The sequence below is a fragment of the Hylobates moloch genome, unplaced genomic scaffold, assembly GCF_009828535.3.
Source record: "Hylobates moloch isolate HMO894 unplaced genomic scaffold, HMol_V3 SCAFFOLD_1, whole genome shotgun sequence".
In the NCBI taxonomy this organism is placed as follows: domain Eukaryota; kingdom Metazoa; phylum Chordata; class Mammalia; order Primates; family Hylobatidae; genus Hylobates; species Hylobates moloch.
In genome coordinates this window covers 1,269,673-1,293,008 of record NW_026652276.1, presented here as the reverse complement: position 1 = coordinate 1,293,008, position 23,336 = coordinate 1,269,673, and the positions used below count along the sequence as shown (strand labels likewise).

Here is a 23,336-nt window from a genome sequence, read left to right as displayed (position 1 = left end):
ATTTTTTATTTTTCTGTGATTTTTGATTTTTGATATTTCAAGGAATTGGCTCATTTTGTCTAGTTATCAAATTTGCAGACAGAGTGGTCATGATATTCCCTTATTATTCTTTTAATGTGCAAAGAATCAGTAGTGATGATTCCTTCTTCATTTCTGACATTAGTAATTTGTGTCTTCTCTTTTTTTTGGTGCAGTCTGGCTTGAAGTTTGTGCCAATTTTATTGATCTCCTTTAAAAAGCTTTTGGTTTCAGTGATTTTTCTCTACTTTTTTTCCATTGTGCATTTCATTGGTTTCCTATCTAGTTTTTATTATTTTTGTTATTCTGCTTGTTTTAGCTTCAAATTATTCTCTTTTTGGTTTCCTGAGATGGAATCTTAGGTTGTTGAATTTAGATACTTCTTTCTTTATAATATGTGCATTTTAATGCTATTAATATTCCTCTAAGCATTGCATTTCCTGTATCTCACAAATTTTGATAAGTGGTATTTTCATTTAGTTCAAAATATTAATTTTCATTTATCTTGATAATTTTTCTTTGATCCATGTGCTATTTAAAAGTATGCTGTTTAATTTTCAGATATTTGGGGAAAGCTATTTTACTGTTGTTGACTTCTAATTTTATTCCACTGTGGTCTGAAAGATCCTTTGTGTTTTTATTTTTCACGTTTGTTAATGTGTGTTTCACAGCCTAGAATGTGGTCTACTTTGAAGAGTGTTCCATGACAGTTTGAGAATAATGCATATCCTACACATTAGATGGGTTAGTCCAGAAATGTCAGTTAGACCAAGTTGATTGTTAGTGCTATTCAGGCCATCTATGTCCTTACTGATACAGATTGGGAACGCTGATATAGAAATGAATTGAAAACACTCTGCTTAAGGTACATATGCTTCACATGAAGCAATATAGTGTTAGTCAAAGTTCAACTTACATTAGTTAAAATTATATATTAGGAGCTCTAGGACAACCACTACAATTTTTAAAAATATAAAAATATTGTTTTGATACCCTAGTGATACCCTAATAGAGGAGCTAAGTTGGAATGGTATAAAATGTTTCATTAAAACCAGAGTAGACAGTAGAAAGAGGTGTCTGTGGTGAAGAGAAGAAACAAAGAAAAGTGGAATTAATGAATGGAAACATGCAAATGTGATATCTATTAATCCAACTATATGAATGATCATGTTGAATGTGAATGGTCTAAATATACCAGTTAGAAGAAAGATTGTCAGTGAGGATAAAAAAACAAGGGCTGGGCACGGTGGCTCACGCTTGTAATCCCAGCACTTTGGGAGGCCGAGGCTGGCGGATCATGAGGTCAGGAGATCGAGATCAGGGTGAAACCCCATCTCTACTAAAAATACAAAAAATTAGCCGGGCGTGGTGGCAGACGCCTGTAGTCCCAGCTACTCAGGAGGCTGAGGCAAGAGAATGGAGTGAACCCGGGAGGTGGAGGTTGCAGTGAGCCGAGATCACGCCACTGCACTCCAGCCTGGGTGACAGAGCGAGACTCCATCTCAAAAAAAAAAACAAAAAAACAAAACAAACAAACAAAAAAAAAAGATCCAATTATATGTTATCTATAAGTAACTCATTTAAGAAACAAAGATTTAGATAGGTTGAAAGTCAAGTAACAGAGAACGATATACTATGCCAACACTAATCAAAAGGAAGTGAGAGGAGCTAATTTAATTATACTAGCAGCAGGATACATATTCTTCTTAAGCTCTCATGGAACATTCACAAAATTAGAACACCCGCTGGGCCATAAACCATACACTAACAAATGTAAAAAAAATACAAAGGATCTTTCAGACCACAATGAAATAAAATTAGAAACTAACAACAGTAAGATGGCTGGAAAATCCCCAAGTATCTGGAAATCAAACAGCACACGTTAAACTGGCACACAGGTCAAACAATTCTCAAGATAAATGAAAATTAATATTCTGAACTAAACGAAAATGAAAATACAACTCATGAAGTTTGTGGAAGGCAGCAAAAGCAGTGTCTGGATAGGGCTATTGATAGATGACATATGCATATGTTATAAAGGAAGAAATATCTAAATTCAGTAACCTGAGCTTCCATCCCAGGAAACCGTAGAAAGAGAACGACTTAAGCCTAAAGCGAGCAGAATAACAGATATAATAAAAATTAAATCAGAAATCAATAATATCGAACACAGAAAAACAAGAGACAAAATTATGGGATCATAGCGTGGTTTTTCAATAACCTTTTTCAAAAAAGCCAATAAAACTGATAAATGTCTAGCCAGGCTAACCAAGTAAAAAAGAGAGAAAACACAAATTACTAACATCGGAAATGAAAAAGAAGTCACCACTACTGATCCCATAAATATTAAAAGAATCCTAAAAAATACTATGAAAACCATGTCCACAAAATATATGTCCACAAGTTATATAACTTTAATGAAATGGATCAATTCTTTGAAAGATACAAACTACCAAAACTCACAAGGAGGAATAATTTTTTTTTTTTTTTGAGACGGAGTGTCACTCTGTCACCCAGGCTGGAGTGCAGTGGCGCGACCTCAGCTCACTGCAAGCTCCGCCTCCCAGGTTCACGCCATTCTCCTGCCTCAACCTCCCAAGCAGCTGGGACTACAGGGGCCCACCACCACGCCCGGCTAATTTTTTTGTATTTTTAGTAGAGACAGGTTTTCACTGTGTTAGCCAGGATGATCTCGATCTCCTGACCTCGTGATCTGCCGGCCTCTGCCTCCCAAAGAGCTGGGATTATCCCGGCCACAGGGAGGAATAATTTTAATAGGCCTATATCTATTATAGGTGAAGGCCTATTAAATAAATGAAAAATTAATAAGTTTCCCAAACAGAAACCACCAAGGCCAGATGGCTTCACTGGTTAATTCCACCAAACATTTAAGGGAGGAATTACAGGAATTTTCCACAATCTCTTCCAGAAAACAGGAGCAGAGGGCTCAGCTCCTAACTCATTCTCTGTGGCTACTGTCAACCTAATACCAAAACCAGATAAAGACGTTATCAAAAAGGAAAACTACAGATCAGTGTCTCTCATGAGCATTGATATAAAAATTCTCAACCAACTATTAGAAAATGGAATCCAATAATGTTGAACAATATTATACACTACAAGTGCTGGGCTGAATTATGTTCTCCCAAAAAGATACTTAAAGTCCTAAACCCTGGTCCCTGTGAAGGTGAACTTATTTGAAAACAGTCATTTTAGATATAGTCAAGTTCAGATGAGGTCATTAGGGTGGGCCCTAATCCCAAATGACTGGCGTCCTTATACGAAGAGGAGAAGAGACTCAGAAACACAGACACACAGGGAAGACGGTCATGTGAAGATGGAGGCAGAGTCTTGAGTGATGTGTGTACAGGACCAGGAACACCAAGGATGGCCAGCAACACTAGAAGCCAGGAGAGAGCCCTGGAACAGGCTCTAGTATAGCATCGTGTGACAAATAGCAGGCCCTGAAAGAAATCAACACATTTTACCCCAAAATATATTTCTTTGATGTATTTTTAAGTGGCCCTGCAAAGCTGTCTCTTGTGGGGGAAATTTACATTCTGTAGAGAATCTCCTTCTCTTACTAAATCTTTTCAGGAGAGTCTAGCACCTTTTAAGGAGTGATAGGAAGACATTTACCATCTGTTGTCTCTGAAGCCTGCTACCTGGATGCTTCATCTGCAAAACGAGAACCTTGGCTTCCACAACCCCCCACTTATGTTAACCCAAAGCATTTCTTTCTGTTGATTTCAACTCTTTAGACAAAACTAACTTTTTCAACCAATTGCCAGGCAGCAAATCTTTGAATCTACCTATGACCTGGAAGCCCTCTCACCCCACCCCAGATGTCCCACCTTTCCAGACCGAAGCAGTGTATACCTCGCATGTATTGACTGATATCTGCCTGTAACTTCTGCCCTCCTAAAATGTACAAAATCAAGCTGTGACCCAACCGCCTGGGCACATGTTCTCAGGACTTCCAGGGGCTGTGTCACAGACCATGATCTTGAACCTTGGCAAAATAACCTTCCAAATTGATTGAGACTTGTCTCAGATGCTTTTTGGTTTACAATCTGTGGCCCCCACAGCTACTGTGTTACTTGTTAATCAAAATTAGTGACAGACACAGGAGTCTCAATCGATCAAGTTTTATTAAGCCAGAGCTTGAGGGTGTGTTGGGGAAAAACACAAGTCACAGACATGTCTATGTCCGATGTTATCCAAACAGGTTTTCATGAGGTTTAGAATTTACACATTTCCTTACAGGGGGAAGGCTTGTAGGAAGGCAGGTGGCAGAAGAACGGTTGACGTTATCTTGTCTTTGTTCTGTACCCAGGAAGATGAGCATCATCAGCGTGGAACCTGGCAGACTCTAGTTTTAGGAGCTAGACACAGAGTGCAGACCTAAAGCTGTAACGGACACGTCCTTGTTTTATAAGCAGATAGGCACCCTTGAAAGGCTGCAAGGTTTCCAGATGTTGGCAGTCTTTTGCCTTTCTCAGCTGGTCTGGCTAATGGATAATGCTTTGGCACAAGACTGTAAAGTGATGACTATTTATTTAGGTAAAAGATGGCAGTGTTGTGTGACTGTCTCCATGCTTAAACTTCCCTCTGGCATGTAGGGAAAAGAAAGAGAGATCAGACTGTTACTGTGTCTACGTAGAAAGGAAAGACATAAGAGACTCCATTTTGAAAAAGACTTGTACTTTAAACAATTGCTTTGCTGAGATGTTGTTAACTTGTAGCTTTGCCTCAGCCACTTCGACCCAACCTGGAGCTCACAAAAACATGTGTTGTATGAAATCAAGGTTTAAGGGATCTAGGGCTGTGCAGGACGTGCCTTGTTAACAAAATGTTTACAGGCAGTATACTTGGTAAAAGTCATCGCCATTCTCTAGTCTCAATAAACCAGGGGCACAATGCACTGTGGAAAGCCGCAGGGACCTCTGCCCTTGAAAGCGGGGTATTGTCCAAGGTTTCTCCCTGCGTGATAGTCTGAAATATGGCCTCGTGGGATGAGAAAGACCTGACCGTCCCCCAGCCCAACACCCGTAAAGGGTCTGTGCTGAGGTGCATTAGTAAAAGAGGAAAGCCTCTTGCGGTTGAGATAGAGGAAGGCCACTGTCTCCTGCTTGCCCCTGGGAACTGAATGTCTCGGTATAAAACCCGATTGTACATTTGTTCAATTCTGAGATAGGAGAAAAACCGCCCTATGGTGGGAGGTGAAACATGTCTGCAGCAATGCTGCCTTGCTATTCTTTACTCCGCTGAGATGTTTGGGTGGAGAGAAACATAAATCTGGCCTACGTGCACATCCAGGCATGGTACCTTCCCTTGAACTTCATTATGACATAGATTCTTTTGCTCACATGTGTTTTGCTGACCTTCTCCATTATCACCCTGCCCTCCTACTACATTCTTTTTTGCTGAAATAATGAAAATAATAATCAATAAAAACTGAGGGAACTCAGGGGCCGGTGCCAGTGCGGGTCCTTGGTATGCTGAGGGCCGGTCCTCTGGACCCACTGTTGTTTCTCTATACTTTGTCTGTGTGTCTTCTTTCTTCTCTCAGTCTCTCGTCCCACCCAACCAGAAATACCCACAGGTGCGGAGGGGCAGGCCACCGCTTCAGCTCAGCTCAGGGCTCTGAGCAGCCCACACTCAGATAGGGGAGTCTGGGCCAGGCACTGAGGGGTCCAGGTCCCCTCAGCTCTGGTCGTGTTGCTGGTGACCGCTGTGTGACCTCTGAAAAGTCACTGAACCCCTCACCATAAAATGCAGGAATTATTCCTGCGTAGAAGATGTTATATAATATCTTGGATTTCACAAACACCGTTTATTTATACAAAGTACAGAGCTTAGGGCTTCCCTCCCGGTGGAGATTTTCTAAATCTAGTGGTTGTTTCTTCAGGAATAATGATCACCCTCTTGCCCCACAGCATCCTGCCTTGGTGAAGCAGCTGCCATCTGCATCTCCAGCCCGAGCCTGACCTTGCTTCCTGGCCCCCACCACTGGCTCACCTCCAGCCCTAGCCACTTCCCCAGGTCTGTCCCCAGCACCCCGTACCCTGCCAGCCTGGAGGTTGCCTTCGGAGACCCTTGCAGCCCCCAGGGCGGAAGGCCTTCTATCCTGAAGCTGGCTAGAGCCAGTCCCAGGCCAGACTCCATCCAGGGAGCTCCAGCCCAGCAGAGCTAGAGGCGGAACAAGGGGTGTTTGGTGGGGAGGCCGGGCAGAGCACGGTGGGGTCCCCAGGGCTCTCCCCTCACACACTGTCCGCTGTTCACATGAGGATGGAGCCTACCTTCTCCAAGCAACTGCAGACAGAGAGTGGACATGAGGCCAGGAAGGTCTCTTCAGGCCAGGAAAACAGGTCAGGGCGAGGGCTGGACCATGAAGAGGGACAGGCCAGCCTCATAAGGTTCTGAACTCCAGGGCACAGAGTGGCCCTGACGACCCTGCCCAGAGACACACTGGGACCGGGCAGAACCCTGCGCCCGGACAGAGGAGCACTGACGCTACCATCCAACCCACTCCAAGTTCAGGTGGACACTCAGGAAGGCGCGGAGCCCCATGTCCTGCATGGCTCCAACCGGGTTGACAGTGGAGGGGCCTTCCACATGCTGAAGGCAGACCCCAGGGTCTGGGGCCACTGTCCTGAGCGTCGCCCCTCATGGGTACCATGCTCGTGGCTGCTTCCACCCTACTCTGGCCTCCAGAACAGCTTATCCCGTTCACAGCTGTGGCCCAAAAGTGAGCCCAAGAGCTTTCCCCTGGGGGGCTGGAGCATCTGACTGACCTGGGCCTGCATGTGGGTGGCCACAGTGGCCCAGCGTGGGGCAGCTCCACTCCACAGCTGCTCACCTGTAGGCGCCCCAGGAGCAAACCCCTGTGCAAGGGTGAATGAGACAGTAAATCCGCTCCTCGCCCTCTCTGGGAGGCAGAGGGTCTTCCCTGTCCCACCCACTCAAGGGGTCCACTGCTAAACGTTCAAGGATGTGGAAGGCCTGTCATTCAACACAGCCACTGTGAACAAATTACAGAAATCTGCACTTAAATAAATCATATTAAGGTAAAAATTACCCAAACTCAAGACTTCCTAGTGATTTTTTATAACTATTTTTGAGGGTCGCTTACGTCTGTTGCCTCCGTATGGTGGAAATGCTGCGGGCGGCACTGCCCACCTCTCTCCACTCCGGTGGCACAGTGAGGCCCCGGGGCAGCTGGAAACCCACAGGTGCTGCAGACCAGGGCGTGACCTCCTGCTCCGTAGATTGTCTCTGTGTGGATTGTGACTTCAGGAGGGGATGGACGCTGTGTCCTAAAACAGAATGAAGGTGAACACACGCCAGGTCTGTAGCCTTTTCATGGTCAGTGGCACAAAGCATGGAGGAAACATCCTTCCCGTATTTGAAAGAGGAGTTGCTCGGTGACAACATCATTGGCGCGTGAGTGCTGTCCTGACACACACGGTTAATGCCAAAGAAAATGGCAACCGGAGACTACACTGGCCAGTGAAGCCAGCGACACCTCTCCTGAGGCAGCCTGTGACTGAGTTTCCCAGTGAAGCCAGCGACACCTCTCCTGAGGCAGCCTGTGACTGAGTTTCCCAGTGAAGCCAGCGACACCTCTCTCAGGCAGCCTGTGACTGAGTTTCCCAGTGGCCATCTGATTTTGTCAGGACATGGGTCACTCGAAACCACAGGTTGGCCGAGGGCACAAGAGTTTGGCCAACACCAACTGAAGCATCCTGAGAGAGTCGATGGCCACGTGGAATTTAGCGTAAGGGTGTTGCACGTATTGTTATTTTCTGTAACTTGTGTGCTACACGCTGTTTATAGTCATCCCTCAGATCCACAGGACACTTGTTCCAGGACCCCCTGAGGACACCAAAACCCAGAGATGCTCAAGTCCCTCCTATGAAATGGTGTTGTAAGCACGCCCTCTGTGCTTTAAATCGCCCCTGGATTACTTATCATGCCCAATACAATGTAAATGCCACATACGTGGTTGGTACACTGTGTTGTTTTTTACTTCTATTATTTATTGTTGTATTGTTAGCTTTTTTTCCTGAATATTTTGTCTCGGAGGCTGGTTGACTCCAAGGACAGGGAACCCAGGGAAATGGAAGGTTGACTATGGCACAACCTATCAATGCAGGAGCCCCCGCCGACCTGCAGGGGGTGCGCTCCGAGACCCACAGTGGATGCCTGAAACTGCGGACAGTACCGAACCCTGTAGACACTATGTTTTTTCCTATACATACATACCTATGATCAATTTTAATTTATAAATTGGATACAGTAGGAGATTGACAGCAACAATAATAAAACAGAACCATTATAATAATAATATAGTGTTCACAGCTTCCCAGATAGAAGTTTCATTCTTACTTTAATCTTTATCTCAGCATAGGATTACTTTCCTCCCCTTGTTGACAGCTTTCACATTTTCACTTGAAGGAAGCATTTATAGCTTTTCTTTGGTGTATCTGAATTGCCAGCATCATACTCTCGTGCTTTGGGGCCATTGTTAAGTAAAAGAAGGGTTCCTTGAACACAAGCACTGCGACAGCTCGACGGTGGGTCTGACAACTGAGAGGGCTCCTAAGTGACTCGGGTGCGGGGAGTGTCCGCAGCACGAATATGCCGGACAAAGGGAGGGTGCAAACCCAGGCGGGGTGGAGAGAGATGCACAGATTTCATCAAGCTACTCAGGATGGCTTGCAATTTAAAACGTATGAATTGATTACTTCTGGAGTTTTTCTCTAAATATTTTTGGACTGAAGTTGACCTCAGTCATTGAAACCACAAAAATCGAAACTGTGGATAACGGAGGCCTACTGTATAGACACAGAATTTGTTGAGAACTTGCGGTTAAACAGGTGCACATCACTGCTGCCCATGACTCTGGACACACATTCAAAGGAGAAACACTTACCCCTGGGGGCTTGGGGGGTCCTTCCTTCCCTGGGACATCTCCCAGTGAGCCTGTCTCAATGCTGCCGATGCAAGCTCTCCTGCCCCAGAGACACACTGAGGTGGCCTCAGGTGTCCATTTCCTGAGCACCCCATGGAGAGCAGGTCCCACTGCCACTGGGGACCAATGCAGCCCAGTGCTCAGGGTCACCAGCAGTGAGGGCATCGCTGAGCCCTCTGTAGTTCAGGGAGGCTGAGGGACGGGGAGCTGGGGTGGGGTCTGAGCCTCCACCTGGCATTCAGCTGCCCAGAGCTCCCTGGCTGCCTTTCCTGCCCATCTTCTCATGGTGCCTCTGTAGCAGAGGGCAGGCTGACAGGTGCCAGCTGGACTCAAGCCAACTCAGAAGCACATGATGGTCCCTCCTTTCCTGACCCGGGCTGGACACCAGACAAAAAGCCCTACTCCTAAAGCCCAGGGTCCTGGGGGCTGCCATCACCTGTGTTGGTGCCTCCTGTTTGCTCCTGGCCATAAAGTCCCTGCTGCCCCCTCCCGGGTTATTTTTCTGCCTGTGTGGGCCTGGACCCCCCATCGCTCAGACTCTGCCCTCTGACCCCTCTCTGTGGCCCTTGGAACCAGGCTTCTGGAGGGAAGGGAAGGGGGACCTGGTGTTCTGGGCCCCTGGCTGGAGCCGGCTCCCTGTGTGGGTCTGACCTGGAATAGCGACCCCTGAGAGATGTCTCACGTAGAGAGCCTCCCACGATGGGAGGCAGAGAGAGTCCTGGTCCTCCCCACCCACCTGGATGCCCTGCAGGCGGCCGGGAAGCCACTGTGTCCTCTGAACCGGGAGCAGTGCCGCCCCTGGCCCTTCAGGTGTCAGCTTGCTCCGTGGCGTGCTGAGCTTTCAGGCTTCAGGGTGGAAGGGAAATCGGAATTGGCATCTAGCTTTGAAATCTTCCTGAGAGCGTCTGTTCACAAGACCTGTCAGAATTAGGAGCCCAGAGCTGGGTTCTGAAGCGGGAGACTCCTCCTGGAACCACCCAGCCTTCCCCGCATGCCTGCCTCCCTCACTGTGGAGTCTTCGCTGTGTCCCTGCAAGTGTGTCCCTGGGGGCCCCGGCTGTCAGCATCAGCAGGCGTGAGGGGTCTGGGGCACCGGCTGAGCCCCCCGCCTGGCCCAGGCCCCTGGAGGCCGTGACCACGTGCACGTTCTCCAGCCCTCGAATCCCTGGCACCGGAGCCCCCCCGAAAGGCCAGGGCTGCGCTGTGCAGATCTCACGATGCCCTTCACGACGGGTTTATTTTGTTTTCCTAAAAATGGGGCCATGGCCAGTTGTGGGACAGGTTCAGGATCTCTAGTCCAGTACGAATGCTGCGCCTGGGAGCTGTGTCCCCGGGAAGAAAAGGCTGCAGGTCCCGTAGGGAGGAGCTCAGAAGGTGCCCCCACCAGCCTGGCCACCATCCCAAATCCTTACAAGGGCTTGGCCTTGGCTTTGGGTCCCTGTGAACTGCCCCACCTTCCCTCCGCCCAGGATGGGAGAAGCTCCTGCCGCCCCTGCTGACTGGGCTGTGGCTGGGCTCTGGGGACATGAGATTGCACAGCCTCATCCTGACCACCCCTGGCTGTTCTCACGGGGTCAGATGACGTGAGTGGCTCCCATGGGGCCCTCAGAGGCCAGCTCAGGGCTGACCAGGGTCCTCTGCAGGGCAAGTTCCAGGGGCTTGCACACGACCTGGCCATGGCAGGGAGGCTGGACCCTGACTCAGGACCACCGAGGGAGCCCTGACAGTGCCCTGTTTGATGGTAACTGGGTCTCAGGTTGGCCCTGGGCCCTAACACCCTTCAGGACATGGGTGCTCTGACCTTCTACTGAGGCAGACACCAGGGGCCCAGGAAGGTCAGTCCTTCTGCGGAGCCCGTGGGAGGGGGCTGTGGGGGCTCCAGGCAGGGATTCTGGGGGAAGAGGGGTGGTTCTGGCTGCTCCCTTCTGGAGCTGTGGGCTGGGGCGCTCTGGGGTGGGTGGCTGTGTGTGGGGCCTCCAGGTTGTGACACAGGCCAGGCGGGCTCTTGGCCCAGGCTGAGGGGGTTCTGGGCAGGCTGTGATGGCTGAGAGAGGCCTGTACCACCCTACACAGAGCCCACCCCTTGCTTTCTGCCTCCAGTCCTGGCCCCATGCCCAGGGCCAGGAAGGCAACTCAGGTAGTGGGGGCAGCGTCCCAGGGGCTGGGAAACGGGCTGTGGTCCCCAAAGCATGGCCTTGTGCACCCCACCACCCCCACCACCTCTGTCTGTTGCCCTCCCAGTGCCAGGGATGGCTAGTTGCCTCCCACAGTCAGGCCTCCGTCCAGCTGGCTCCAGCGGCTACACTCCAGACCCGTGTGGCCCACCCCCACCCAGGCCCTACAGTCTGGGCAGCAGGGGCAGCGTCACAGCCAGCCTCGCCTCCGTGGGCTTTGTTGCATTTCTCAGAGGGAAACACTGTCCAGGAGAGACATTTGGGGACTTTCCCAAAACGGGAGTGGGGTTTTCCACTCTGACTGCCCATCGCTAAGGGGAGGCAGGGCCTGGGGTGGAACCCCGGCAGCAGAGCCATCTTGTACCCAGAAGGTGGAGCCAGGGGCTGGGTGTGGCGTCTGGAGCAATTGGACATCCAGGTGGAAACACACAAAACCGCACCCTTACGTTGTGAGAGAAGCCCGGCTATCTGGATGGGTGTCACTGATTTCACTTCAAAGGGACATCATGAAACTTCTGGGAGCAAACACGGGGGAATATTGCTGTGACCTGGGAACGCACAAACACTTCCTGAGCAGGGAGGAAAAAGCAGTGAGACGTACATTTAAAAATAATCAATTTGGCTTTATCCGAAGGAAAATACTCTAGTTATCAAAAGACACTACAAAGAAAGTGACCAGGAAGTCTGGGGAGATACTGCAAAACAAATCCCACACAAAAATCTTGTATCCAGAATACAGAAAGAATTATCACAAATCAATAAAAAGATACACAGCCCCACTTTAAAAATGAACAGAAGAGATTGGAACGGACAGACAGTTCATGACTAATTGTTTAACCCATTTTCGTCATGAGGGAAATGCAAGTTTAAGCCACGAAGAGATAGAACCGCACAATCAGCAGAAGAGATAGTTGTTAAATCTCGACACCACCAACTTTTAAAGACACCAAAACTGTCACACACGACTGGTGAGAGTTAAAATACTACAACCACTTCGGGAAAGGTTTGGATAGTCCCTTATAACGTTTTCACTCACCTGCCATATGAAAACTAAAAATGAAATCCTGAGCTCCCACACCAACAAGCTGAACAGACCCCTCTTGGCCAAGGGGATTCCAGAGAAATTTGAAAAACATGACAAAAATCCCGCCATGACAGAGTGGGAGGTGGGACCCGCCACGTGACAGCCCCTCCGTCTGTGGTTGGGACACCACATTCACCAGCACGAAGGTGAACGTAAAGAGGCAACTGAGAAAACAGGTTCCTTGTGGCGATAAGACAGCAAATGATCAACAAGACCTGAGGCCCTGCCTGGCAGGGGTGGAGTCACCCACAGGACACTGAAAAGCAGAAACCAGGGGCTGCTGGCCAGGAGGGTTCTTTTTCTCTAGCAGCTAAACCAGCACTGGCCTCTAGGAAAGCCACACACTCACTCAGGTGCAGCTCACCCCCTTCAGACGCTGACACACAGCCCCACCCTTCTGTGCCACCAGCCCTAAGTTTGATTGGCCAAGAGGCTGATTTCTGCAATTCTGACCAGGGACCACCCAGCAGGGACTGGTTCTGGCCGGTTTCCAGGCGCCGTGCACTGAGCGCCTTGGTGTTGCTGCTTCACCTTTCCAGGCAAGGGCCTCATAGGAACACATTCAGATGTCACGTGTCCACCCCCAGGGGAACTTGGGACGCGTGTCACAAGCATGTTTGTTCAGTATGCATGAGTGAGGACCCCTTCCTGAATGTTCACGGCTCCTCCAGCAACCCGTGGAGTGTGTGTGCTTAGCCAACCTGTTCAGCATGAAGCTCCTGCCCCAACCCCCTCCTTCCAGGTGCCCGGCCCAGGCTCTGCCAGAGGCTGAGGTGCCCAGGGTGTCAGGACGGCCACCCTGAAGCCCCTACCCCTTTATTGGAAATAAAGTTTTCTTTCCAAATTTATAGATCTGGGATTTATTCAGTGGACTTAGCTCACCCGGGGCATTTTAGGAATTTACCTAAAAGACATAAAAGTCTGTGTTTACAGAAAGAATAGACCAAAAAATGCTAATAGCAGCTTTATTCATAGTAGTAAGAACTAAAATCCACCCACATGTGCATCATCAGAAAAACGGCCAAGCTGTGGCTCTTCATGACATAGGTTCAAGTCAGCAATGAAAAGGAAGAAAACTCTCAAACATGTTCAAGGGACATGAACCCTCAGGGACAGGGCCCTCCCACAAAACAGGCAGGTCCAACCCACGTGTAGCTCATGGTCCGGGTCCTCTGCAGGCTCCTGAGAGAAAGTGGGAAGCTAGAATCACAGAACCCACAAGAGTGGACCCTCCCACTGGGGAAGGGCAGGGAGGACCAGAGGACTCGGGGATGATGAAGACGTTGCAGCTCCTGACGCTGGCGAGACTCACACTGCTGACACCTATCACGGTGCATGGGCTCACACGTAACTTTTGTGTGTTTCACGTTGTTTTCATATTCTGGTACAAGTTTGTTTTATTTCTCTAGAAAGAAGCAAGGGCTGTGAATGGTGATTAAATGTTCCTTCTCAGGTTCGCCTGGGCGTGGGGCAGAGGTGGGCCATGTGGACCCTCCCTGCTGTGAGCTCCGTGGAGGGTCAATGCAGATGCAGGGAGACTCTGGGGCCCGGTATCCGTGACACTGGACAAGGGGGTTCCCGCTGTGGAAGGAGGATTCAAGGTCTCCAGTTGTGTCGGATTAGAATATGAGGAATCCGTCTGAGCTCATTCTCCACAGGATCCCACGAGGGAAGACCTGGCTTTTCCCTGTGCAGAGGCCAGGCTTCTATGGCTTCCAGAAGGTTCCTCTGCTCCTCTGAGAGGGCAGGGCACTTGCACAGGGGACAGGCAGCTGAAGGCACCCACAGCCCTACTGGAACCGGGGTTTCTCTGCCTCCTGGGGAGAGGTCAGTGGACGGGTTGGGGAGGGGGACAGGCGGCCTTCCTGTTGGAGTCGCAGAGCCTGGGGCCTCCCCTCCTCCTTGGAGGCGACCAGACACCTTCCCTACCTGGAGGAAATTCTGAACCCCAGAACTGGAAAGGTCAAAACTGAAATAAAATCGCCCCTTGTTTTGTGAGCTGCTGCCTCCGCTGTGCCCTCAAACATGTCCCTTCCCTCCTGGTCTCAGTCTCCCCAACTGTGCCAGGGGAACGCCGGGTGGGACCCAACTGGGTTTCCAAAAATAAAAGGAAATCTAAGTCTCAGAGAAAGGGGAGCTGCAGGCCAGGTTGGGGGAAGACCCTCAGGCACTAGAGTCGGTACTGGGGGAGAAGCAAAGTGCTGCGGGGGGGACACCCAGCAGGTCCCACGTTCTGTACCCCGTATGGCCATGGCTGGTGTCCCAGTGCTTGGGTGCAGACCCAGTGGACAGGAGCCATGCTGCAGGGTGACAGACGGCCCATCGTGGGGCCCGCATGGCTCATGCCCCATCCCCTCTGGGTCTGGAGCTCTGGATGGTCCCAGCCCCAGCTCTCCCCCTGCAGACACCCAGGCTCAGTGCCTTCTCCATGCAGCTGTGGGCAGCTGGCCCCTCTGCAGGAAATTCAAGCGAATGGCGATGGCACTTTCGGTTTTCATCTCTGGAAAGCGCTTTTGGGGCGGGAATGTGGGAGGGACGTTGATGTGAGGGGTGGTCCTGAGTTCTCCTGAGGGCAGGTGAGGGCAGTACAGGGCAGGGAATGTGGGGCTGGGGCAGGGACTGCTGCCAACTCTTGACCAGAGGGGACACAGAGCAGGTGGAGGAGGGTCTCACCCAGACTGGACCCCAGGCAGGTCAACAAGCTTGGGGGTCCCTGCTGAGGTGGGGACACAGTGGAGGTGCAGGGAGCCAGGAATGAGAGGACCCTCCCATAGGCAGGGACGCAGCCCACGTGCAGGGGGCCTGGTCTAGGTGGGGACACAGGCATGTGTAGGGGGCCTGGTCTAGGTGTGGACACAGCCAGGTGCAGGGAGCAGGGTCGCTCACTCAAGGGAAGACATCTACAGGTGCAGGCAGGAGGGAGCTTCACCTAGGCTGGGTCACAGAACAGGCGCAGGGGCCATGAGGGGCCCTCCCAGGCAGAGACTCAATGCAGGTTCAGTGGTGGTCTCACCCCAGTGGGCACACAGTGCAGGTGCAAAAAGCATGGGGCCCTCACTGAGATGGGGACACAGCATCCATGCAGGGAGGCAGAAATGGGGGCCCTTGTTCAGGCAGGGACCTGGAGGGGGTGCAGGGATCTGGGAGACCCTGACTCAAGAGGCGCCAGGTGCAGGGAGCAGGTATTGGGGTCCGGGACCCAAGAGCACAGGTGGGAGTAGTGGAGCTCGGATGGAGGCTCTGAAGGGCTGGGCCAGTCTCCAGCGCCCAGGGCTGGCCGAGCATGGCCAGTGGGTCCGGGTGTGTCACATGACGGGATGATGCCAAGCTGTGGAGCAGGGCCCCTGTGGCCATCCTGGCGGTGCACCTGGGTGACAGCTGGTGGGGCGGGAGCTGGGGCTGCAGCTGTGGTGTTCCCAGAGGCCCAGGTGCCCTCTCCCACACTCCTGAGACCTCTGGGTTGTGGGAACCGGCCAGCTCCTGCCCTGTTCCCTCAGGTGTCCTGCAGGCACAGCTCCTCAGCAGGGCGCAGGCCGATGGCAGGTCTTAATGTGTCCCTCTCCTTCTTCTTTGCCACCTTCGCCCTCTGCGAGGGGGTCAGGAGGGCCTCCAAGGCCCTGCTCCCAGTGGGCGCCTATGAAGGCTTCGCCCGGGAGGCGGTGGGCGCCGTGCAGCTCGGGGCCTGCTGCCTGGAGATGAGGACGCTGGTCGAGCTCGGGCCCTGGGCTGGGGGCTTTGGGCCTGACCTGCTGCTCACCCTGCTCTTCCTGCTCTTCCTGGCACACGGGGTCACCTTGGACGGGGCCTCGGCCAACCCCACCGTGTCCCTGCAGGAGTTCCTCATGGCCGAGGAGTCTCTGCCTGGCACGCTGCTGAAGCTGGCGGCACAGGGGCTGGGTGTGCAGGCCGCCTGCACCCTGACACGCCTCTGCTGGGCCTGGGAGCTCAGCGACCTGCACTTGCTGCAGAGCCTCATGGCCCAGAGCTGCAGCTCGGCCCTGCACACATCCGTGCCCCACGGGGCACTTGTGGAGGCTGCCTGCGCCTTTTGTTTCCATCTGACCCTCCTGCACCTGCGGCACAGTCCTCCCACCCACAGGGTGACCGCTGTGGCTCTGCTGGTCACCGTCATGGCCTACACGGGTGAGCACTGCTTCCCCTTCCCCTGGGCCCCTCAGGACCCTCCACCTGTGTGGCCACCGTGCACGGTCAGGCCTGTTCACACCCAGGATGGGGGCTGCTGGCCCAGGTGGCCAACAAACCCACAAGAAGGGGCGGCGATTTCCTGGGACCTGGTGGGTAGACGAGGGCCTGCGCTGGACACGGGGTGCTGTGGAGGAGCCTGTCCCCTGCCAGGGCCATCCTGCCCACTGCACCTCTCCCCAGTCCCAGCTATTCTTGGTCCTCCCGGAAGTTCTGCCTCTGGGGTAGCAGGGACAGCCGAGGCAGACGATTCAAGGCCCAGCCCAGTTTCCTGGTCTGGTGTGGGAGCCCCTGCACCCTCTATCACCCCTTCCAGAGCAACAGGTCCTGTCCCACCTGCCCCACTCGGCCTCCCTGGCCTCCTACTGACACCTGCATCCTGCCATCCCTGCCTGCACCTGGGCAGACCGTGGGACCCAGCTCTCATGGTCCCGTCACCCCCTTGTGAGCTCCCTCCACGCAGACCCTCCGTCTGATCCAGTCCCCCATGTCTGCTTTCCCCTCCGAGCGCTGGGCTCCACCACCACGAAAGCCTTTGCTCAGTAAGTTCCCAGGACAGGTGTCCACAGTGCTGGGGCTGCAGGGAGAGCCAGGGGAGGCCGGCTCGTGCTCCAGGCACCACAGGAAGGGCTGCAGGGAGAATGGGATCAGGTATCCTTCCAGAAGTCCGAGGTCCTAATCAGGACAGGACCAGCACTTAGGTCCATGGCACTGCCCATGACCCAGCACTGGGCAGACACCATGGAACCTGGACCACAAAGGCCATGGGAAGGTGCCACCAGAGCCCTGTACAGATGGGGAAACTGAGGCATGGGTGAGCAGGGAGCTCTGCAGGGACACAGCTCTGTGGCAGATTGCCTGGGCCTCTGTCCTGGGTGGCACTGGAGAGCTCCCAGCAAGGGTCCTGCCTCCACAAGGCACAGGGCACCTGGTCTCAGGGACGGAGCTGCCCGTCCTCAGGGTCCTGGTTTACACCTGGGCGGCCGCAGACTCCATGTCCCTGTGGCCCCTGCCCTCTGCTCTTCCCCGCCCAGAGGCAGGTCCCTGGTATTGGTGGATTCTGTTATTTGGGGCGGTCACCCAGGCCTGGGGCTGCAGGACAGTGGCCTGGGTGCGGCCGCCTTCCCTTGTCTCCCATCACACAGCCGTGTCCTCTCCTCTCCTCTGCTGCTGCCCATTTCTGAGATCTGTCTCTGTCTCTCCTCTCTCTCTCTGTCTCCCTGTCTCTGTTTCTTTTTGTCTCTCCTTATCTGTCTCTCTTAGTCTCTGTCTCCGTCTCTCTCTGTCCATCTTTCTTGAAGGCCACATTCCCCCAGGTGGGGTGCTGGAGGGTAGCATGGGCGGGGCACGGGATCCAGGTGAGACATCGGGAGGGTGTTCGACGGCCCTGGGGGGCCCCCAAGCTGCTGCCCCTGACCCAGACCTTGGCTGACCCAGCCCTTCTGCATTGTGTGTCCATCAGTGCGGGGGACCAGGCGGGGCTCCAGGAGCGAGGAGCAGCTCCCAGGCCTGCACACAGTGGGGCTCTCGGTGTGGATTCGGTGGCGGGGGTCAGGTCCTGGCCTGGAGAGGGGCGTCAGGCAGGGCTGGGGACCAGGGCTGTCTGTGCTCTGCCCACAGCTGGGCCCTTCACGTCCGCCTTCTTCAACCCTGCCCTGGCCACCTCTGTGACCTTTGGCTGCTCGGGACACACCTTAATGGAGTACGCGCAGGTGTACTGGCTGGGCCCTCTGACAGGTAAGGGCAGGGGCGGGGTGGGGTCCCTAGGGCTGCTGGGGCCCAGAGAGCATCCTGGCACGTGGGGTCCTGCAGGGTGGAGGTGAGGGTGCCTGGTCAGTGCTCCCGGGGAGGTCTCTGCAGTGGGCACGGTGTGTGGGGTAGGGGCTGTGACGGCATGTCTCACTGTGGACACCGTCCTGGTGCCGAGCGAGCTGCAGCCAGGTAAGGAGGGGACAGGCTGGGGAGGGGGCAACCTTGCAAGGGGTGCTGGGCACACGGGGGACGGTGTCTTCAGTGAGGCTCCATGCACCTGGGGTTCCTGTCCCAAGTGGCAGCTCCACACACCCGGAGCCAGGCTTCCTCGAGGGGGGCTCATTCTGGTGTCCCTAAAGCCTCAGGAGACAGAGAGCCCCACTTAGATGATATAGGGTGCCACCGTGCACTCACAGGGCTGTGAGCATGGGGGTGGAGCAGCCGGCCCCTTTGCTTCCTGGTGGGGCAGACCCGGGACTCGCTGATGTACACAGGGGACCCCTCAGCTCCCCCACAGTGTGTGCCCCTCCTTTCTTATATCCTGGATCCAAGCAGAGGAGCAGCATGGGGAGGTCATGGAGCCCCCTCTTGGCCCTAGATCTGGCGATTCTGGCCCCTGGCTTCAGAGGCCCAGGTGGAGCCCACACATTCTCCGGCACCTGCTCTCAGACACTCGGCTCCACCTCACTGAGGTACCAGAAGGGCAGCTGGGTTCCTGTGGAATTCTGGAAGCTTTTTTCAGCTTCTGCTGGCTCTGCACTGGGGAGGTCTCAGGGGCAATGCCTCAGCCTCCCCTTGCCGGGAGAGACAGGAGCTGGGGGTCTCTCGGGCACCCTGGCCCTGCAATGGTGACACTGATGTCATCGTGATCTGTCGCCATGGTTCTGATGTGGTCACAGTCTCTCAGGCATGTGCAGGGTCCTAGGAAGCATATGAAGTAGATCAGGAACCCCCTCCTGCCCCTCGTCCCCAAGGCAGCACTGCCCTCTGCTAGGAACAGCTCAGTGTTGGCCTCTCTGTCCCCACACACTGGGCCTGCAGGGCTTCTCTGAGACTCTTCAGTTCAGGTGTCAACCCTGGGCTGTCTCCTGGGATGTGGGGGGCGCGCGTTCTTTCCTTGCCTCCCCGCACTCCCCCTGTGGATCCTTCACCCCGGGTGGGTCGGCCTCCTCCTCCTGATCAGCTCCAGAGCCCCCTCTAGTTCCCTGGTGTGGAAACACGGCCCAGGTGAGCTGTGGTGGCACAGGAGGCCTCTCCGCTCCTGCACAGGCCTTGCTTCCTGCGGGTGACGAGGTCCTGGACTCTCTCCTGCCCAGGCTTCTGGGTGCTTTCATTAATTCAACATCAGTGCTCTGTGTGGGCAGCGTCTCCCCCGAGGATCCGCAGCTCTGGGTTACCCGCAGGCGTCCATCTCTGGTACGGAGCTGCCCTTCACTGATCCTGGTTGCATTTCTGTTTCCTGCTTTCCTCATCGCCTCCTGTTTTGGTTGATTCCTTCTTTTTGCTGGTGCCCGTCTCACAGTAGCTTCCTGAGAACGGGAACCTGGCAGGTTCACTTCAGACCTCCTGTGTCTGAAATACAGTGTCCTGGTTCTGACCTGCACTTGAGTGTCTGTGAGGCCTGGGCAGGTTTCCGGGTGGGAGATCAGCTTCGTCCTGAGTTTCTCAGGCCCCAGCCGTGGCCTGTGGTGGCTTCATGGGCTACAAGGCAAAGGACACACACGAAGAGGCTTCATGTGACAGGGCTGTATGCTCAGCCAGCTCTGGAGGCTGGAGCCTGAGCTGGCAGCATTGACAGGGTCAGCTCTCCTTGGAGGCTGCTGGGGAGGAGCCTCCTGCCTCTTCCAGGCTCTGGGGGCCTCTGGCATCCCCGGTGTCCCCAGGCTTGGAGACGCACCACTCCCATGTCTGCCGGTTCCCCTGGCCGCCTCCTCTGTGTCATTGTCTCTTTCTTTGTGTAGGGACACCAGTCATCGAATTTGAGGTTCACTCTACTCAAGTATGACATCACCGTAATTTAACTAATTTTATGTCCCAGGCCCTGTTTCTAACAAGGGCGCGTCATGTGTTCTGGGAAGGACAGTCGCTGGGGAAATACTCTTCAGTCTGCTACAACCTCTCACTGTAGAACTGCCTCTATGGAGAGGCCCAAAGGGCATTTGCAGCTTCTAGGAGCCAAGTAGGAAGAGGCTGGGATTCGTGTTTCAGGCGGGACTCCAGGCTTGGGCGGGCCTGACGCTCGAGTCCACATGCCCCCTCTAGAGAGGAATCTGTCTCCTGCCAGGGCCAGGGAGGGAGGCGCTGGCTGTTTCTGTATTTTGGGGTCTGGGGCTCTGGAGCTTCCCATGCAGAATCGCCGTCCCTCCTCCTAGGTGAGTCCCAGGGCTACCCCAACCCACAGGGACCCGGGCGCCAGCTTCTGAAAGCATGGGGCATCTGCGGAAGAAGGGGGTTGTTTCCCAGCTTTCGTCCCTGCGGACAGGCGATCCGGCCTCTCCATGTCGTCAGCGTTTGGTCGGCTGCATGCTTGTCGGCCCCAGCTGTGCTCCTGTGTCTCTTCCTGTCTCGTCCATCTGGACGCTTGACACCTCTGACAGCACCCCTTTCCTGTCATCTTAGAGCAGCTTCAGGAACCCGAAAAACAGGCTTGTGTCCTTCCATTAACCTCCTTTATCCAAAAGTTCAGTGTTAGCCTGAGCCCTGGGGAGTTCCGAGGCTGCAGGCAAGCGCCCCATAGCCAGGTGTGGACATGGGGCTGGCTCCCTGGGTGTGAGTGGCCACCGGCACCTGCTGGCTGCGTCCCTGAGCAGGTCATCCCACCTCCCTGCGCCTGCCCTCCTGGGAGCAGAGATAGGACCAGTGTGAGCCTTGGAGGGCGGAGTGAGGGGCAACAGCTGGTCTCAGCAAGCTACAGGCACAGGGGCCACTGTCAGGAGCCACAGCAGCTGCAGGTGGTGACAGGCAGGTCCCGCTCAGGCCAGCCCCAGTGGAGCTAACACACTGTGGGTTAAATCCTTAGAGGACTGAGCTTAAACTTGAAGAGGATCCACTCTCCCCTTCGTCCGGAACACCTGCCCTTCCCAATGACCTGGAAGGCAGGCGCGGATTTAGGAGTCTCTGCTCCTGGAGTTCTGGGAGAACGTTCGCATGAGGATTCAGCCAGGCCCAGCCTCCCACCCAGGGGCACCCACATCTTTCTTGTCCGCTCACATCCCCCACCTCTACGCCAGACCACAGCCCTGCAAACAGCCACCCTGGGACGCCACATCAGGTCCCAGATGAAAATAGCCACAGAAGCTCTGGGAGTGGCTCAGGACGATGTGGGGGGAGAGGAATTCCAGTCACTCATCCCAGACGGTGGTCCAGAAGTACAAGGAACCCCACCGGCTTGCCCCCGTCCCCATGGCTGGCACACCCAGAGGGAGGGGCACGACCAGGGAGGGAAGACCAGGATCAGGCAGGGGCTGGGCCTCAGGGTTCTTGGGGCTCCTGGCCAGGCTGCCTGGCTCCCCTGTCCTGGCACAGGCCTGGGAGTGGGTGTCCTGTCTGTGTTTGGGCCCAGGAGCCCCGCGGCCCCACCTGGGACCTGCCTTCTCTTGCAGGGATGGTCCTGGCTGTGCTGCTGCACCAGGGCCGCCTTCCCCGCCTTTTCCAGAGAAACCTGTTCTACAGCCAGAAGAACAAGTACCGAGCACCCGAGGGAAGCCGGCCCCGGCCTAGGGGGACACCCAGACCCCTGCAAAGGGGTCCAGTGTCCAGGAGCCTGGGCGCAGCGGTGGTGAGGGGCCGCATTCCCGTTGAGCGGCCTTGCTCTGTGTGAGCCCTGTGCGAGGGCCCTGCTCGTAGCTGGACCCTGGAACCCTCTGGAGCTAAGAGGGAATCCCGGCCCCCTCCCCAGAAGCCATTTGTCAATAAACCATTTCTAAGACCTGTGTGTCCCCCTGGGCCCGAGAGAGGCTTCTGGACGGGCAGGCAGGGGTGTGCGGCAACACGGTGAGGCTGGTCTGAGTCTCCGCATCTCCCGGGGGCTCCCTCCTGCCTCTTGGTACAGAGGAAGCAGGAGAGGAAAGGGCAGGATGACAGGGAAGAGCCCAGGGAGTCTGCCAGGTCCCGAGTCTGCAAAGATGATGCTGCAGCCCTGGACATGCCCGGGAGGGAACCCACAGCCGGGGAGGCCTGAGACCCGCTGGGATGCCGAGGTTGGCGCTGGAGCCTGAGGCTGTAGGCTTGTGAACTAGGCACAGGGCACCCAGTCCCAAGGCCTCTGAGTTCGCTACCCTCAGGACTATGGCCCGCTTGTCGCCCAAAGCCAGGTCAATCACTGGGACCTTGGTGGCAGAACTGGGACCTGGACGCATGGCACCTCCAGCCATTTCCTTCCCAAAGAACAGAGCCGGTCTGGAAACCTCCACCCAAAGGAGACAAGGGCCCTCTGCTATGGGTCCTGCTGCCCCACCCAGAGGGAGTGAGTGAGGTGGCCGGTGCTCCTACCACAGGCGGCACCCCGTCCTCTGGTGGGCAGCAGCCCTGGGCCCAGCTGCTCTGCTACAGGGGAAGGATGAGAGGAGAAAGCAGGGAGATGTCCTCGATATGGGGGGCTAGGGGACACCCCAACCCCAGTGAGACCTGCACCCCGGCCAGTGTCCAGGCTCTTGACACCATCACGCGAAGGAATTCAGGGTCGAGTTGGCAAATAGCGAAAGACCAGAGATTTCCTGCGAAGCCCAAAGCTCCCACTGGAGAAATGGAGTGTGGCGCCCTCTAGAGTCCCGTCCCAGGCAGGGGCGCTGGGGCTGGAGGAATATCCACAGGATTCCTGGAAAACGCGGAGATGTCTCAGAGCTGCGGGGCCGCCCATTCTTTACACCAAATCTGGGTGTTCTGGAGCCATCACGCGCTGGTGGGGGTGTGATGAGTATGCTAATGAGCACATCGTGAGGCCACAGGAGACACCGGGGCACAGCCAGAGCCCTGTGGGGTCCAGGCGGTCTCAGCCAGCACGGCCACACCCCAGTGTTTTGGGTCCTGTCAGCCCCTCGCTTCTGCAGGGTTTCCTTTTGCTAGAGATGAGAAGGGGCTGCCTGGAACTTCCACTCCCCTCCAACCACCCTGTATTATTCCCGTCTCAT

General features: G+C 54.4%; 1 protein-coding gene across 1 annotated transcript; it reads left to right on the top strand.

The window, feature by feature from the left end:
• Positions 1-15,788: 15,788 nt before the first annotated feature.
• On the top strand, positions 15,789-22,008 carry LOC116809547 (aquaporin-12B-like). The gene is given in 4 exon segments (XM_032753394.1): positions 15,789-16,395; positions 18,076-18,192; positions 21,810-21,902; positions 21,905-22,008. Coding segments are annotated over 4 exon segments (921 nt in total).
• The last annotated feature ends 1,328 nt before the right edge of the window (positions 22,009-23,336 follow it).